This window comes from Marmota marmota, unplaced genomic scaffold, assembly GCF_001458135.2.
Source record: "Marmota marmota marmota unplaced genomic scaffold, marMar, whole genome shotgun sequence".
NCBI classification, from domain to species: Eukaryota; Metazoa; Chordata; class Mammalia; order Rodentia; family Sciuridae; genus Marmota; species Marmota marmota.
In genome coordinates this window covers 1,042,468-1,057,790 of record NW_026000316.1, presented here as the reverse complement: position 1 = coordinate 1,057,790, position 15,323 = coordinate 1,042,468, and the positions used below count along the sequence as shown (strand labels likewise).

Genomic DNA, 15,323 nt, shown 5'->3' with positions numbered 1-15,323 from the left:
GTTTAATGCAATGCCAATCAAAATCCCAACGGCATTTCTTGTAGAAATAGAGAAAGCAATCATGAAATTCATATGGAAAAATAAAAGACCCAGAATAGCAAAAACAATGCTAAGCAGGAAGTGTGAATCAGGCGGTATAGCGATACCAGACTTCAAACTATACTACAGAGTGTGTGGCTCTCTAAACCATGATTCCATCAAGACAGAGACTATATTCCATTCTTTTTTTAAAAAAAAATTTTAGTTGTTTATGGACATTTATTTATTTATTTACTTATTTATTTATTTATATGTGGTGCTAAGAATTAAACCCAGTGCCTCACACATGCTAGGCAAGTGCTCTACCACCGAGCCACAACATCAGCCCCAGTAAGGGAGTCAAGCTCAACACCACAGTGGTGGCTACCTAATCTATTCTTTTTCACATGTTTAGTACCTAGCACAATGCCTGGCACATGGCAACCACTTAATAAATCATTATTCAGTGTATGGTGAATGGATATTAACTACTTACGAGATAAGTCAATTTTTAGTTTATCCTTCATTTTGACACTTCCAGAATGTATTAGGCTCCTGACAGTAGAAGCATGCTCCTACAAAAGAGGTAAATTGAAAAATCACAAGTGTTAATTGTGTATTCAGCATCAAATAGAAAAGATATATCAAATAGAACCCTCCCTTAAATAAAACTTTACATATCCCAAATGTTTCTAACAATTCTATGTACCAAGAGAGACAATGCATTATATACATTAAATTAGGATAAGGACAACTCCAATTTCATCATTATCTTTTAGTAGCTATAGTTAGTATCTTCTCTCAGCTCTAAATTTCTGCCCCTCTCTACTACCCTTCAGTAGTAGTTGCTAAGGAAAGGCTTTGCTACCGTTTACTAGGTATATTAATTAACCCCAACTGGGGAACTATCTTTTTGAGCCCCATCCTTAACACAGCTTCCTAAGCTAAATAATGTTTGAGTATGTGTATCAATGGGGGAAGAGATTCAAACACAATGTTTGAGATGAGCTTTGATAGCCTTGCATGGTGATCAGTTCTCAGGAGACAAAGTTCTGGTCCTTCTCACTGCCCCTTTTGAAGTGACAAAAACAATTTTAGAAGCCTTATTTTGGCTTTCCAGGAATAGGCTGTTAGTGTTTGTGATAAGTGACTAGATATGTCCCAGTTGTTTTACCAGGGAATCAACCCATGTGATAGTTGACATGTATAGGAGGAAAGAAATGCTGCTAGAAGAATACACACAAGAGTAGGACTGCTTAGTAGAATATGATTCCTGGGAAATATTCTCAGTTTTTATAGCTTGAAATAGAAATGTTACAGAATCCAAGCAGAACTATACTTTTACATTGAAGATATTCTCTCTGAGACACAAAAGTTTCTTACCGGAGGCAGACGCAATATAAACTGGTTCTCAAGTTCATGAGGAGGTTCATCCTGATTTTTACTCATCTCTGTTTTGGGGTTCATGAAAACAAAAGAAAAAAAAAAAAAAACAAGAGAAAGTCACTAAAAACTCCTCTTACTCCCTCTGCTGACCACTTTTGATAGTACTGGTTAAATTATACAAGATCTTGCCCATAATCCTCACTGGAATGATTTGTACAGTTCAGCAACATCTTATTTCACATATCTTGATTATATCTAAAATTCCACCATATCTCCCCTCCAAATGTACAAATTTTCCTAAGTCAATCTAAATTACATGATGTAATCTGATAAACAAATGAACTGAGAGCTGTTATAAAAAATGATTTAGTCTTCTTAATGATATTCTTAGACTCTCCAGTAAGGGAGTCAAACTCAACACCACAGTGGTGGCTACCTAATCAAACTAAATTACCTCTGCATGGAAGAATATACAAACTAAAGACTAAACTCAATCCAGTAATCACTTGCAGAAGTGTTCAAGGATGTTTTGAAATTAACAAAGTTTAAATTTTCAATATTTCATCCACTCTAATGGACCAATAGGAATTAAGCAATCCATAGGAGAGTAGGCAGATTTTTATGACTCTAGAGGGAGCATCAATAGCACTAAGCTACCTTGGGGAATTTAGGAGTCCAGCTCTCATGGCTAGACTGTCATTATGAGTATACCTAACTTCGTGGAATGGATGAATTTCTGAAGGAGTGATATGAATAGAATAAAATCTCATTCAGTTTATTCATTGTGAACATTTATTGTATACATTCTATGTGCCTCATACTACACTGAGTGCTTTAAGCCTATTATTTCATTTAATCCTTGAAACCACCACTTGTTTGAAATACCCCTAAAAGCTATTTAAGTCAATCCTAAGAAGGATCCCTTTATTAAAAAATACACTTTCAGATCTAAATAGAATGAGAAATTTATCTCTGCAATTTTCTTTTTTGTAAAGTGAATATATATATATATATATATATATATATATATATATAATAGGAAATGCAATAAATTATGAAAAATAAATGCTGATATTAAAATCAAAAATACACTTTCAGCAAATAAATAATCTTGACCAAGTAGATAGGGTTTCTGGACAAATAATAATCATATATAATTACGGAGTACTCAGTGATGTTAGTGATCCATGTATACAATGTGGAATGACTGCATTTAGCTAATTAACATATCACCTTATATACCTATAATTTTTTTGAGATTCATATTTTATTTACAAGTCAATGAAAAATGTCCTCTGTAAACTCTACTTTGGGATATGAAAAGCAATATAAACATGTGGTTGCTGGCTGCACAGTGAAGTATGTGAAAGGATTCCATGCCACTATTTATTTAAACAATGATTCTGTTATTTAAAACAAAGCAAAAACAAAACCAAAATCCCACATAATTTCTTCATGTTGCATATGTGAAATAATGAAAAATAAAAATGACTTTTCAAAACTCTACAGTCTGTTCAAATGTGTTGGGTGACCAAGATGTCACTTTCATTCAATGACAGTCCCTACTCTCCAAAGCATAGCCTCTGAGCAATTACTTAATACTCATCAAGAGAATCTGCTCGAGGAATGGACAGATCCTGATCTTTAAGGGCTTGAACTTTCAGCTTCTCTGCTTCTAGCTTGGTCTGCTGTTCAACCCTCTGTTCTTGGATTTCTACAATAGACACTTGCAGGAGAGGTGTATCACTCTCCTTTTCCATGTCCAAATTGATCAATGCTTCTTATAAAGCCTCCATCTTGAAGCAGGACCAAGTGCTTTTTGTCGATGTTCTTGATGAGTCTGGCAGTGCCAGGGATATAGTTCATTTTGAGCTGAGATGAGGCTGTAATGTACAGCAGCCACTGAAGTTGCAGCCTTGGTAGGACCAGAACAGGAATGTCTTGTCCCAGACCGCTACTTCTGCCTGGCTTTCAGCTGCTGGGGTCTGCCCAAATACTTATAATTTATTCCTCCTTGCTAAGTGCTACTTTCTACACTTTAACTAACATCTCTCCATCCCCCCACTAGCCTTTTGTGACTATCACAGTACTCTCTGCGTTTATGAGTTTGATTGATTTAAGGTCCACATGTAAGTGAGAATATGTGGTTTTTCTCTTTCTGTACCTGGCTCATTTCACTTACACAATGTTCTCCAGGTTCATCTATGTTGCTTTCAAATGACGAAAATTCCTTTTTAATGCTGAAGAGTATTCCACTGTTATATAAACCTCATTTTCATTATTAATTTTATCTGTTGATCAACATCTAGGTTGATTCCATAAATTGGCTATTGTAAATAATGCTACAATGAACATGGGAGTGGGTATCTGTTTCACATACTAAATTCAAGTCCTTAGAATACATCCCCTGAAGAGGGACTACAGGATCCCAAGTTCATAATTATTTATAATCTTTTTCCCATTTATATAGGCTTGCACTTTGAGAATTAGGGCCCATGCTTCTGCGGAAGTCTTTTTCTCAAAGGTGAAAGAAAGCAATTACATACATGAAACCTGACAAAGGCCTCTTATGTTCTAAGGACATTATGCTATCCAGGAAATTATAAGATCTTATATCTTTAGTTGGAATAAAAACTTCAGCTAATGAACTAATACTAATAATATTGATATTAACTAATACTAATAATATTAATATTAACTACTACTACTACTACTAATAATAATAATAGTATTAGCTAATGAGCTAATACTCTGTAGACCATTAACTGGGATCTGAGTTTTGAATCTGAATCTCACATAAAAGCACTGTAACCTTCTCTTACCACACAGAAGTAGCTCTGGGTCACTCTTAGGGTGAAGGAATTTACTAGTTATGATTTAACTCCTTCAGTATAACTTGAGAAACTATCAGAAAGGTATCAAAAGTATGAAGAAGAAAAAGAAAGCACCAAGTGATCAGCAGCTGAAAAGCAGACACACAGGGTGGGAATGGGTGATACATTATTTGTAATAGTTATTTCTTCTCTTTTTGCTTATGTGTGTGTGTGTGTGTGTGTGTGTGAGAGAGAGAGAGAGAGAGAGAGAGAGAGGAAAATATAAGGAAAAGTTAATTAAATAAAGTAAATGAAATAATGAATCTTGGAGTTGGGTTCATTGCCTAATGGGAAAAAGTAAAGAATAGTTATGGTTGGGAGCAGAAACACAGATTATTTGAAGAACTAGCTACTAAGCAAGATTTTATCTGACCTGTAGTAACTTTTAGATTTCTCAGCAGAACTAAGATTAGCACATTTTGTTCATTTTATTGCTTTTCTGACAACTCCTCTTTTTTATGAAAGAAAGAATTTAATAAGTGAAATTATTTTAAAATAGTTCCTGCAAATCACCCAAATAAAAGGTCTGGTGAAGAGAAGATGGAAACCCTGATTGGAATGAGTTTTAATTAATTTTAAATTTGTTACCTTCATTAACCCAAAGAAAGGACATCTACTTTTTTCCCAGTAAGAACTGTTTGATGCCTAATTAAATTCACAGGTTCACCCTCCACCATCAGCCCTAGCTCCATCTCACTTTAATAGAATTACAATTTGAATTTAACTAGACAGGAGCCTGTTTAGCAGCACCCTCCAGGCAGTGCAAGTCAATGCAAACCTAGGTCAGTATTTTTTTTCACGTTTATGGCCGTAGGCTACAGTTTAGAGGCTGTAACCACTATCTCTCGGTCCTTATTCCTGGAGCACTAAGATTCCAAAGGTAAAGTTCCGCTTACCTTGAAAATCTCGCATAGCCTTCACACCTCACCATCCAGGATTGCTGGAGCGGGCAACACGCCAGAACCCCCTGCCCACTGCCCAACTCACCCACTCCTCCGCCGACTCGCGCTCGTACCGGAAAGGCTGTGCGGGTTGGGACCCGCCTCTCTTGCCAGGTGGGTTCCCGGCAAGCCACGAGAAGGCTCCCGCTGGGGCCCTACGGGCGTCGGAGCGGGAGGCACGCGGAAGAAGCAGCCGACAGGTTGAAGAGCCCCGCTTGCGAAAGGAAAGGCAGGCCGCTTCCCCGAGGCAGCCGGCTCCCGCGTTTGGGGCGGGAATGCTTGAAAGGCGTTAAGCATTGAGAGAAAGCAATGACTTAGGGGCCACGTGGAGCAAGACCGAGGCTTTCAAAACAAGTTACTTTTTACACATAAGGGGAACGTCTGGCCACCAGAGAATTTTTACCAGTACAAAGTGAAAAGAATGGTGTATTTGACTGCTTCTTGATTCCGTTAGGTCGGACAATTTGTCACTAGGCTAGGTGACCTCATTTGATGACAAATACACCACCATGCAAACTCATTAGATAGAGTCCCCTTCAAACTCCTTTAACATGATAAGCCACTCCCTTTTCCTCTTCAAAATCATTCTTTTATCTACATATTTTTATGTACATATTTCTATCACAGTGGGGGTGGGTAGCAGTTCGCTTCTCCCAAAGAAGATACCCAGATTGTGGGGTGGGGGGAGAATTTTAAAAGCCACTTACCTTTGACTTCCTGTGGGTTTTCCAGAGTAGTTTTGTCAGCTGATGTGGTGCTACTATCGGCATCGGTTTTAGCACCTTGACCGGCAAGAATTTCTGTGCCTTTGTTGCCGTCAGTTTCCGCGCTGCACTCGCAAACAATTTCAGCACCATGGTCCACAGAAATCTGGGACTCTTGGTAGTTCATTACTTCCAATGTTGGAGCTATTGTTGAATCATTTTCTGAGGAATTGGGGACCTCTCCCTCAGGGCACTCCATGATCCACTACATTGGGGGTTGGAATCATAAAATGGCTTCCAGTTTAGTCATGTGACCTGGAGTATTCCAGAACTTTCATAAAATGATGACAGAGTTATGTTTCTTAAAGATATAGAGATACCATTAAAGACATTTTGATGCTTGTTAAAGATTGAAGCTGTAAATTCTCTACAGCTGACCTCTGATCTAACACAAGTGTAAGGAATATTTTTGTATAACAATTTCTTATAGATATGTGATTTTTTTTTAATTCAGTTATGCTAGACTATTAGAGATTTAGATCTAGACAAAATAGTTTTGATCCCTTTTAGAACCCATCCACTGATCTTTATTTTGGCATTATACTGTCAGGCTACCAAGAGACCAGTTTTGCATTTAGTATAGAATATGCCTGACTACCTTTAATAATGACTTGAAGGAAAATTTTATTTTTGATTAATAAAATGGCTTAGTAATTGTTTGGAATCATATACGTAATATAAATAATGTAATTAACGTTCTTTGTGATGGATGCTACGAAGCTCAAAACCAAGTTTGCAACTCTCCTCTAAAAACTATGGGCCTTGTTGGCATCTTTCAACCTTTCCCTTATTTTAAATACTACTTTCTTTAGGAATCCCCTAAAAATTTTATCTTGCACAGTAAATAACAGTGAAAACTGCTCACCCCCCCTTTTTAAGAATAAGATATAAATGTTATAAAATGAAAATAGTGCCCTGACAAAAGTGTCTCAGGAAGCATCCCCGTGGGTTAATGAGGACAACACAGTGAGAAACTGTTCCCTAATAAACTCAATCATCCAGAAAATGTTAATTGATAATTTAATGTGCCAGATCTGACTTGAAATACTTATCAAATGCCTAAAATATGGCTTATCATAAGAAGGAGGCAAAATTATCCTTAGGAAATTTACAATCTAGCTGGTCACAGTGTCACATGTCTTTAATCCCAGCAACTGGGGAGGCTGAGTGAGGCAGATGGCAAGTTCAAAGCCAACCCCAGCAACTTACTGAGACTCTGTCTCAAAATAAATAAATAAAAGTGGCTGAGGATGTACTTCACTGATAAAGCACCCTGGGCTCAATTCCTAGTAGAAGAAAAAGAAGGTGGGGGAGAAGGAAATCTACAATCTAGTTTGAAATACAGGTATACACATATGCAATTTTCCACTTATTGCTAGATTTCCAACCACTTCTTAATTAAAAGGGGAATGAGAAGTGGAAAAAGGATAAGGCAAGAATTATGGTTTCTCTTGGTAGAGGAGAAGTGATCCAAGAAGCAACATGATGTACAGATTTTAAAAGTATCATGTACATGCTATCATATTGTCAAGTCCACATAGGATATATTTCTGGTTGTATTCTGTCATGATGCTGTTTCTTTCCATTAAGTTAATCTACATCCTTTCTCCCTTGGAAAACATTCCTCTCCATCCCCAAGTATAGCCTCAATAAATTTCATCATTTTAGCAAATATGAGTTGTGTATGCTGCTTTAGAATAAATTAATTGAGTTATGTACCAAGAAATCTTCTAATGTCAATAATAACTAACATTCATTGAGCACTTTTGTGTATTATTAGGCTCTTGGCTAGGGCTTTATATGCATTATCCAATTTAACCCTCACAATTGTGTTGTGAGTTTGTTTTTTCATATTTTATAATTTCTATGATGACTTAACTGAGATTTCAAAAGATTAATTAACTTGGCACATTCCACACATCTAGTAAATGACAGAATCAATATTTACTTGAAGATAGGTCCATTTGACTCAATGTGTCTACCTACTCAGATCTCTCCTGCATAATTAGATGTTAGGTTATCTCCCATCACCCCCTCACCCCATCCCCTGGTAACTTCTACTTTCAGTCTCTATGAATTAATCCATTCTAGATACCCTTTATAAATGAAATCATGCAGTATTTGTCCTTTTGAGACTGTTTTCACTCACTTAGCAAGATGTTCTCCAGGTTCATCTGTGCTGTAGCATGTATCAGAACTTTATTCCCAGCCAGATGTAATGGAGCACTCCTTGTAATCCCAGTGACTCAGGAGGCTGAGGGGGGGAGGATCACAAGTTGAAACCCAGCCTCAGCAACTCAGTGAGGTCCTAACCAACTTAGCAAAACCCTGCTTCAAAATAAGAAATAAAAAGGACTGAGGATGTAGCTCAGTGGTTACATGCCCCTGGGTTCAATACCTGGTACCAAAATAAATAAATAAATAAATAAATAAATAAATAAATAAATAAATAAATAATTTTATTCCTTTTAACATGTCTCATGTTTATGGATTAAGACGATTAATATTATTAAAATGTCCATACTATCCAAAGCAATCTATAGATTCAATGCATTCCTCTTTCAAATACCAATGACATTCTTCACAGAATTAGAAAAAACAATCCTAAAATTCACATGGAAACATAAAAAACCCTGGATATCCAAAGCAATCTTGAGCAAAATCAGCAAAGCTGAAAGCATCACAATATCTGATTTTAAGACATACTACAGAGCTATAGTAACAAAAACAGCATGGTATTGGTGTAAAAACAGATACATAGGCCAGGGGTACATAATAGACTACTCAGAAATAAATCCATGCATCTTCAGCCAGCTGATTCAGAGGTTGTTAATAAAGTTTAAGGAGTTTTATTTTAATTGTTTTAATGCTTTTTTTTAATGTTCAGAATGTTTAGGGGAATATAACTTTTTTTAACTGAGAATTGAACCTTATCACTGAGGTACAGCCCCAGTTTTTAAAGGTTAGTATAATACAAATTTTAATTTTATTCTAGGGCAGTATAGTTATATATAGTAGTAGGGTTCATTTTGATAAAATCATATATACATGGAATTTTTATTAACTCCATTTCAGTTCCCATTCCTTCCACTTTCTCTCCAATTCTCCCTCCCCTATTCTCTCTACTTCCTGTACATTACTGATCTTCCTTTTGTTCATTTATTTATTTTTTAACATTTATTTTTTAAAAGTAGTTGGACACAATACCTTTATTTTATTTATTTATATTTATGTGGTGCTGAGGATCGAACTCAGGACCTCATGCATGCCAGATGCACACTCTACTGCTGAGCCACAACCCCAGCCCCTGTTGATTTATTTTTTACTAATTTTTATTTCAGCCAACTGATTTTTGACAAAGTTTCCAAAAACATACATTGAAGAAAGGACAGCCTCTTCAACAAATGGTGCTGGGAAAACTGGATATGCACATGTAGAAGATTAAAACTTTACCTCCATCTCTCACCCTATACAAAAATTGACTCAAGGGCTGGGGTTGTGGCTCAGTGGTAGAACGCTTGCCTAGCATGTGTGAGGCATTGGGTTCTATTCTCAGCATTGCATATAAATAAATGGGAAAAAAGGTCCATTGACAACTTAAAAAACAACAACAACGAATTGACTCGAAATGGATCAAAGACCTTAATGTAAGACCTGAATACACTGAAATTACTAGAAGAAAACATAAGGGAAACACTTCAAGACATTAGAACAAGCAATGATTTTCTGAATAGGATTCCAGTAGCTCAGGAAGCAAAAGTAATAATTGACAAATGGAATGACATCAAATTAAAAGCTTCTGCATAGCAAATGATTCAACAACGTCAAGAGACAATCTATGAATGGAAGAAAATCTTTGTCAGCTGGTTATAAAAGAGTGTCAAATTTTGTCATGAGATGATAGTGTGTTTTTCCCATTAATTTTATAAAGTGGTATATTACATTGATTTTCATATATTGAAACATTCTTGCATTCCTGGAATAAATTCCTCTAAGCCATGGTGTATTACCCTTTGAATAATTTGCTGAATTCTGTTTTTGAGTATTTTGTTAGGGATATTTGCATATTTGCAAGAATATTGGTCTGGAGTTTTCTTGTAGTGTCTTTGTGTGGCTTTGATTTTAGGGTAAGCTGACCTCATAGTGTAAGTATTTTGGAAGAGTTTGAGAAGGACTGGTGTTGAGTTTTTTTGTAAATGCTTGGTAACATCTCCTTACTAATTGTAAGCCTGTTGTAGAATCTTAAGCAAATTTACTTTAACAATAAGATGCTTGACTTAAAGGAAAAGCTAAGTCTGTTTAATTAGGGTAATTTGCCCCTACTTAATGACATATTGCCCTACATACAACAGCTATATACAAAATGTTATAAAATTGTTCTAAGTTTTACAATGACAAATGAAAAAAAAAAAACTTAAAATTCTCCAAACAAGGTATACAAGGATTTTTGCATGCTTTTCTTTTTGTTGTTGTTAAAACAGAGCAAAACAAGTTACTGGAATATAAGAAGCTGAATGAGCCTGCCACTAATGGAGAAATGATAATTTCACAGAACCACTGTTTTTCACCATTCCATTTTCATTTGATGTCAATCGAAACATACTATCAGCCAGTTAGTGAAAAAAAAAATACAATGTGCTTGTGCACAAACACCAGTTAGTTTATGTACATTAAAGGAAGGGGGAAGGAAAAAATGAAAGAATAGAAAACACTATTTTATAGTAATCAGGATGTGGCAGAACCAAATTGCAGTTTCCTAATTGAGAATGTGTTTTTGGTCTATAGTGGGTTCCCATTTTAGTAGACAACTCCTGTCTGCAGCTGGAATATATTGATTGCATTTTTTTTTGTACCAGTGATTAAACCCTGAGGTGATTAACCACAGAGCCACATCCCAGCCCTTTTTTATATTTTATAGAAACAGGGTCTTCCTGAGTTGCTTAGGGCTTCACAAAGTTGCTGAGGCTGGCTTTGAACTTGTGATCCTCTTACCTCAGCCTCCTGAGTTGCTGATATTATAGGTGAGTGCTATTGCACCTGGCTATTGATTGTATCTTAATCTTCCATATCCAACTCTGCAGGTGTGTCTGTTTCATTGATTTGATACTTAACAGATCACAATCTGATGTACCTCATTAACAAACCCTGTTGTTCTCATTAAACTTTCCTTAGTTTACTAAGTGATGTATCTTAATCTTTTTGTTTTCTTTTTGCTGTTCTGGGGATTGAATCCAAGGGAGCTTTACCGCTGAGATACATCCTCAGCCCTTTTCATGTTTCATTTTGAAACAGCATCTCATAAAGTTGCTGAGGGTCTCACTAAGTTACTGAGGCTGGAATTGAATTGTTTTTAGTTGTAGATAGACACAATACCTTTTTTTATTTATCTTTATGTGGTGCTGAGGATCAAACCCAGGACCTTACACATGCTAGGCGAGTGCTCTACCACTGATCCACAACCTCAGCCCTAGAATTGAAAGTTTGATCCTCCTGCTTCAGTCTGCTGTGTAGCTCGGATTACAGGTGTGTGTCACTATGTCTGGTTTACAGCTCTTAGTTTTAAACTGCACCACAGAACCATACTGCCTTAGATTTCAAAACAATGTAGACCCTAATCTCACTCTTGACTTCTTCCATGTTTTTTTTTTTTTCCCAGCCACGGCAAAGCCAGAATGTCCTTAGCTACTGCTTCACAAAAGATGTACCAGGTCTGCGTTGAATGAGTACTGTAGTAGCATCAGGAGTGGCAGTAGAATTGGGCAGCATCAGTAGAAAGGGGATAGCTGTTGAGATTTTCTATTTCTTTATGATTCACTTTTGATATATTGTGTATTTCCAGGAACTTGTCCATTTCATGTAGGTTATGTTCAATTTGCTGGCATACAATCATGAGTAATAGTCTCTTATAATTCTTTCTATTTCTATAAAATCAGCAGTAATGTGCCCACTCTCTTTTCTGGTAATTTACCTTACCTGTCTTTTCTCTTAATTAATTTGGTTAAAGGTGTCTCAATTTTGTTGCTGTTTTCAAAGAACTTACTTTTGGCTTCATTGATTTTCTGTATTGTTTTGCTATTTATTTATTCCCACTCAACTTTTTCCTTTTTATGCTAGCTTTCGGTTTAGTTTGTTCTTCCTTTTCTGGTCTTAACGTTTAAGGTTAGGTTGCATATTTGAGATGTTTTTTCTTTTTTAATGTCAGCATTTACATTTATTAATTTCCTTCTTAACACTGTTTTCACTGGATCCCTTAAATTTTGCTATGTTGTGTTTTCATCTTAATTTGTCTTATTTTCTTTTTTCTCTTGTTATTTATTCTTTGACCCAATGATGTTTGAGTATGTTATTTAATTTGTGAACTCTCCAGTTTTGCTTCTGCTCTTGACCACAATTTGACTATGGTCAGAAAAGATTAGAAAAAAAATTCAGCCCTTTTAAACTTATTAAGAATTGTTTTTTGGTGTAATGTATGCTTTATCCTGGAGGACAGTCCATTTTCAATTGATAAAAACAAATGTGTACTCTGCAATCATTGGGTGGAGTGTTCTGTATATATCTGTTAGGTTCGATGGATATATAGTGTGCTTTATGTCCTTTATCTCCTTATGGTATTGTTTGTTTTCCATTGCTGGTCTTCATCCCAGGGCCTTGCATATGCTGGGAAAGTTCTCTATCACTGGGCTATACCCATGGCCCCATTACTGATATTCTTTCTCATTGTTTTACCCATTATCAAAAGTTGGGTGCTATGGATTAAAAAGTATCTCCTCCAAATTCACATGTCAAACACCAAAACCACACTCTGATTGTGTTACATAGGACTTTAAGGAGGCAAGTAGTTAAGGTTAAATGAGGTCACAAGGGTGAAGACCTAATATGATACAGGATTTGGTAGCCTTATAAAAAGAGAAAAAAAGATAAATCTCTCCATGTGCAAGCACTGAGGAGGACACAGAGAGAAAATGGCCATCTGCAACCCAAGGGGAGAGCCTTCACCCAACAACTGACCCTGCTAGCACTTTGATCTTATGTTGTGTTTTCATTTTCATTTGTCTTATTTTCTGATTTCTCTTACTATTTATTCTTTGAACCAATAATTATATGAATATGTTGTTTAATTTACAAATATTTGTGAATTCAAATAGTCTAGAACTATGATAAAATAAGATTCTGTTATTTAAGCTACTGAAGCAAATAGGATTTTGTTATTGCAGCCTAAGCTTACTAGGACATGGGGTATCAAAATCTCCTGCTGTTATTGAAGATCTATTTTTCCATTCAAAATGTCAATCTTTGCTTTATATATTTGGGAGCTCTGATGTTTGATGCATTGATTTAGTTAGCTTTTGTCTCTGTAACCAAAAGATCTGACAGAAACAATATTAGGGGAGGAAAAGTTTATTTTGTGCTCAAAGTTTCAAAGGTCTCAGGCCATATGAGGTCAACTCAATTGCTCTGGGCACCAGGTAAGGCAGAACAAGACTTCCAAACTCATTCTATGAGACCAGTATCACCCTGATTCCAAAACCAGACAAAGACACATCAAAGAAAGAAAACTTCAGACCAATATCTATAATGAACATACATGCAAAAATCCTCAATAAAATTCTGGAAAATCAAATACAAAAACATATCAAAAAGGTAGTGCACCATGATCAAGTGGAGCTCATCCCAAGGATGCAAGGTTGGTTCAACTTACAGAAATCAATAAATGTAATTCATCACATCAATAACTGAAAGAAAAGAATCATATGATTGTCTCAATAGATGCAGAAAAAGCATTCAAAAAAATACAGCACCCCTTCATGTTCAAAATACAAGAGAAACTAGGATAACAGGAACATATCTCAACATTGTAAAAGCTATCTATAATAAACCCCAGACCAACAACATTCTAAATGTAGAAAAAACTGGAACAAGACAGGGATGCCATCTTTCACTACTTTTATTAATTAAAAAAATCCCAATGATATTCGTCATTGAAATAGAAAAAGCAGTTATGAAATTCATCTGGAAAAATAAGGGACCCAGAATAGCTAAAGCAATCCTTAGCAAGAAAAGTGAAACAGGTGATATCACTATACCAGACTTTAAACAATAGTACAGAGCAATAGGAAAAAAACAGCATGGTATTGGCACCAAAATAGACTTGTAGGTCAATGGTACATAATAGAGGACACAGAGACAAACCTACATAATTTGTCAAAAAAAATAAGAAAATATAATCCCTTCAACAAATGGTGCTGGGAAAACTGGAAATCCATATGCAACAAAACGAAATTAAACTCCTATCTCTCACCATGCATAAAACTCAACTCAAAGTGGATGAAGGACCTAGGAATTAAACCAGAGACTTTGCAACTAATAGAAGAAAACGTAGGCCCAAATCTCCATCATGTTGGATTAGGCCCTGGCTTCCTTAATAAGACTCTTACAGTGCAAGAGTTAAAATCAAGAATCAATAAATGTGATAGAATCAAACTTAAAAGCATCTTCTCAGCAAAAGAAACAATCAGTGAGGTGAATAGAGAGCCTACAGAATGGGAGTAAATTTTTACCACTTGCATGTCAGATAGAGCCCTAATCTCTAGGATATATAAAGAACTCAAAAATCTTAACACCAAAGAAACAAATAACCCAATCAATTAATAGGCCTAGAAACTGAACAGACACTTCTCAGAAGATGATATACACTCAATCAACAAATATATGAAAGATGTTTGACATCTCTAGCAATTAGAGAAATGCAAATCAAAACTACTCTAAGATTTCATCTTACTCCAGTCAGAATGACAGCTATTATGAAGACAAACAACAATAAGTGTTGGTGAGGATGTGAGGAAAAAGGCACACTCATACATTGCTGGTGGGACTGCAAACTGGGTGCAGCCAATATGGAAAGCAGTATGGAGATTCCTTGGAAATATGGGAATGGAACCATCATTTGATCCAACTACCCCACTCCTCGGTCTATAACCAAAGGACTTAAAAACAGCGTACTACAGGGACACAGCCATATTAATGTTTATAGCAGCACAATTCACAATAGCTAAATTGTGAAACCAACCTAGATGCCCTTCAGTAGATGAATGAATAAAGAAAATGTGGAATATATACACAATGGAATATTACTCAGCGTTAAAAGAGAATAAATCAGGGGCTGGGGTTGTGGCTCAGTGGTAGCATGCTTGCCTAGCATGCATGAGGCACTGGGTCTGATTCTCAGCACCACATACAAATAAATAAATAAAGGTCCATCAAAAACTAAAAAAAAAAATTTAAAAAGAGAATAAATCATGGCATTTGCAGGTAAATAGATGGAGTTGGAGAATATAATGCTA

General features: G+C 35.9%; 1 protein-coding gene and 1 pseudogene across 1 annotated transcript in view; both read right to left on the bottom strand.

Annotated features, from left to right (window-relative positions):
* Positions 1–6,181, bottom strand: part of Taf7l (TATA-box binding protein associated factor 7 like) — a 33,849-nt gene extending 27,668 nt beyond the window's left edge. The window contains exons 1-3 of the mRNA XM_015502265.1: positions 5,926–6,181; positions 1,402–1,469; positions 515–593 (exon numbers count right to left, since the gene is read on the bottom strand). Coding sequence (XP_015357751.1) covers positions 515–593; positions 1,402–1,469; positions 5,926–6,181 — 403 coding nt within the window. The remainder of the gene's footprint in view (positions 1–514; positions 594–1,401; positions 1,470–5,925) is intronic.
* On the bottom strand, positions 3,000–3,294 carry LOC125614481 (annotated as a pseudogene).
* Positions 6,182–15,323: the final 9,142 nt, after the last annotated feature.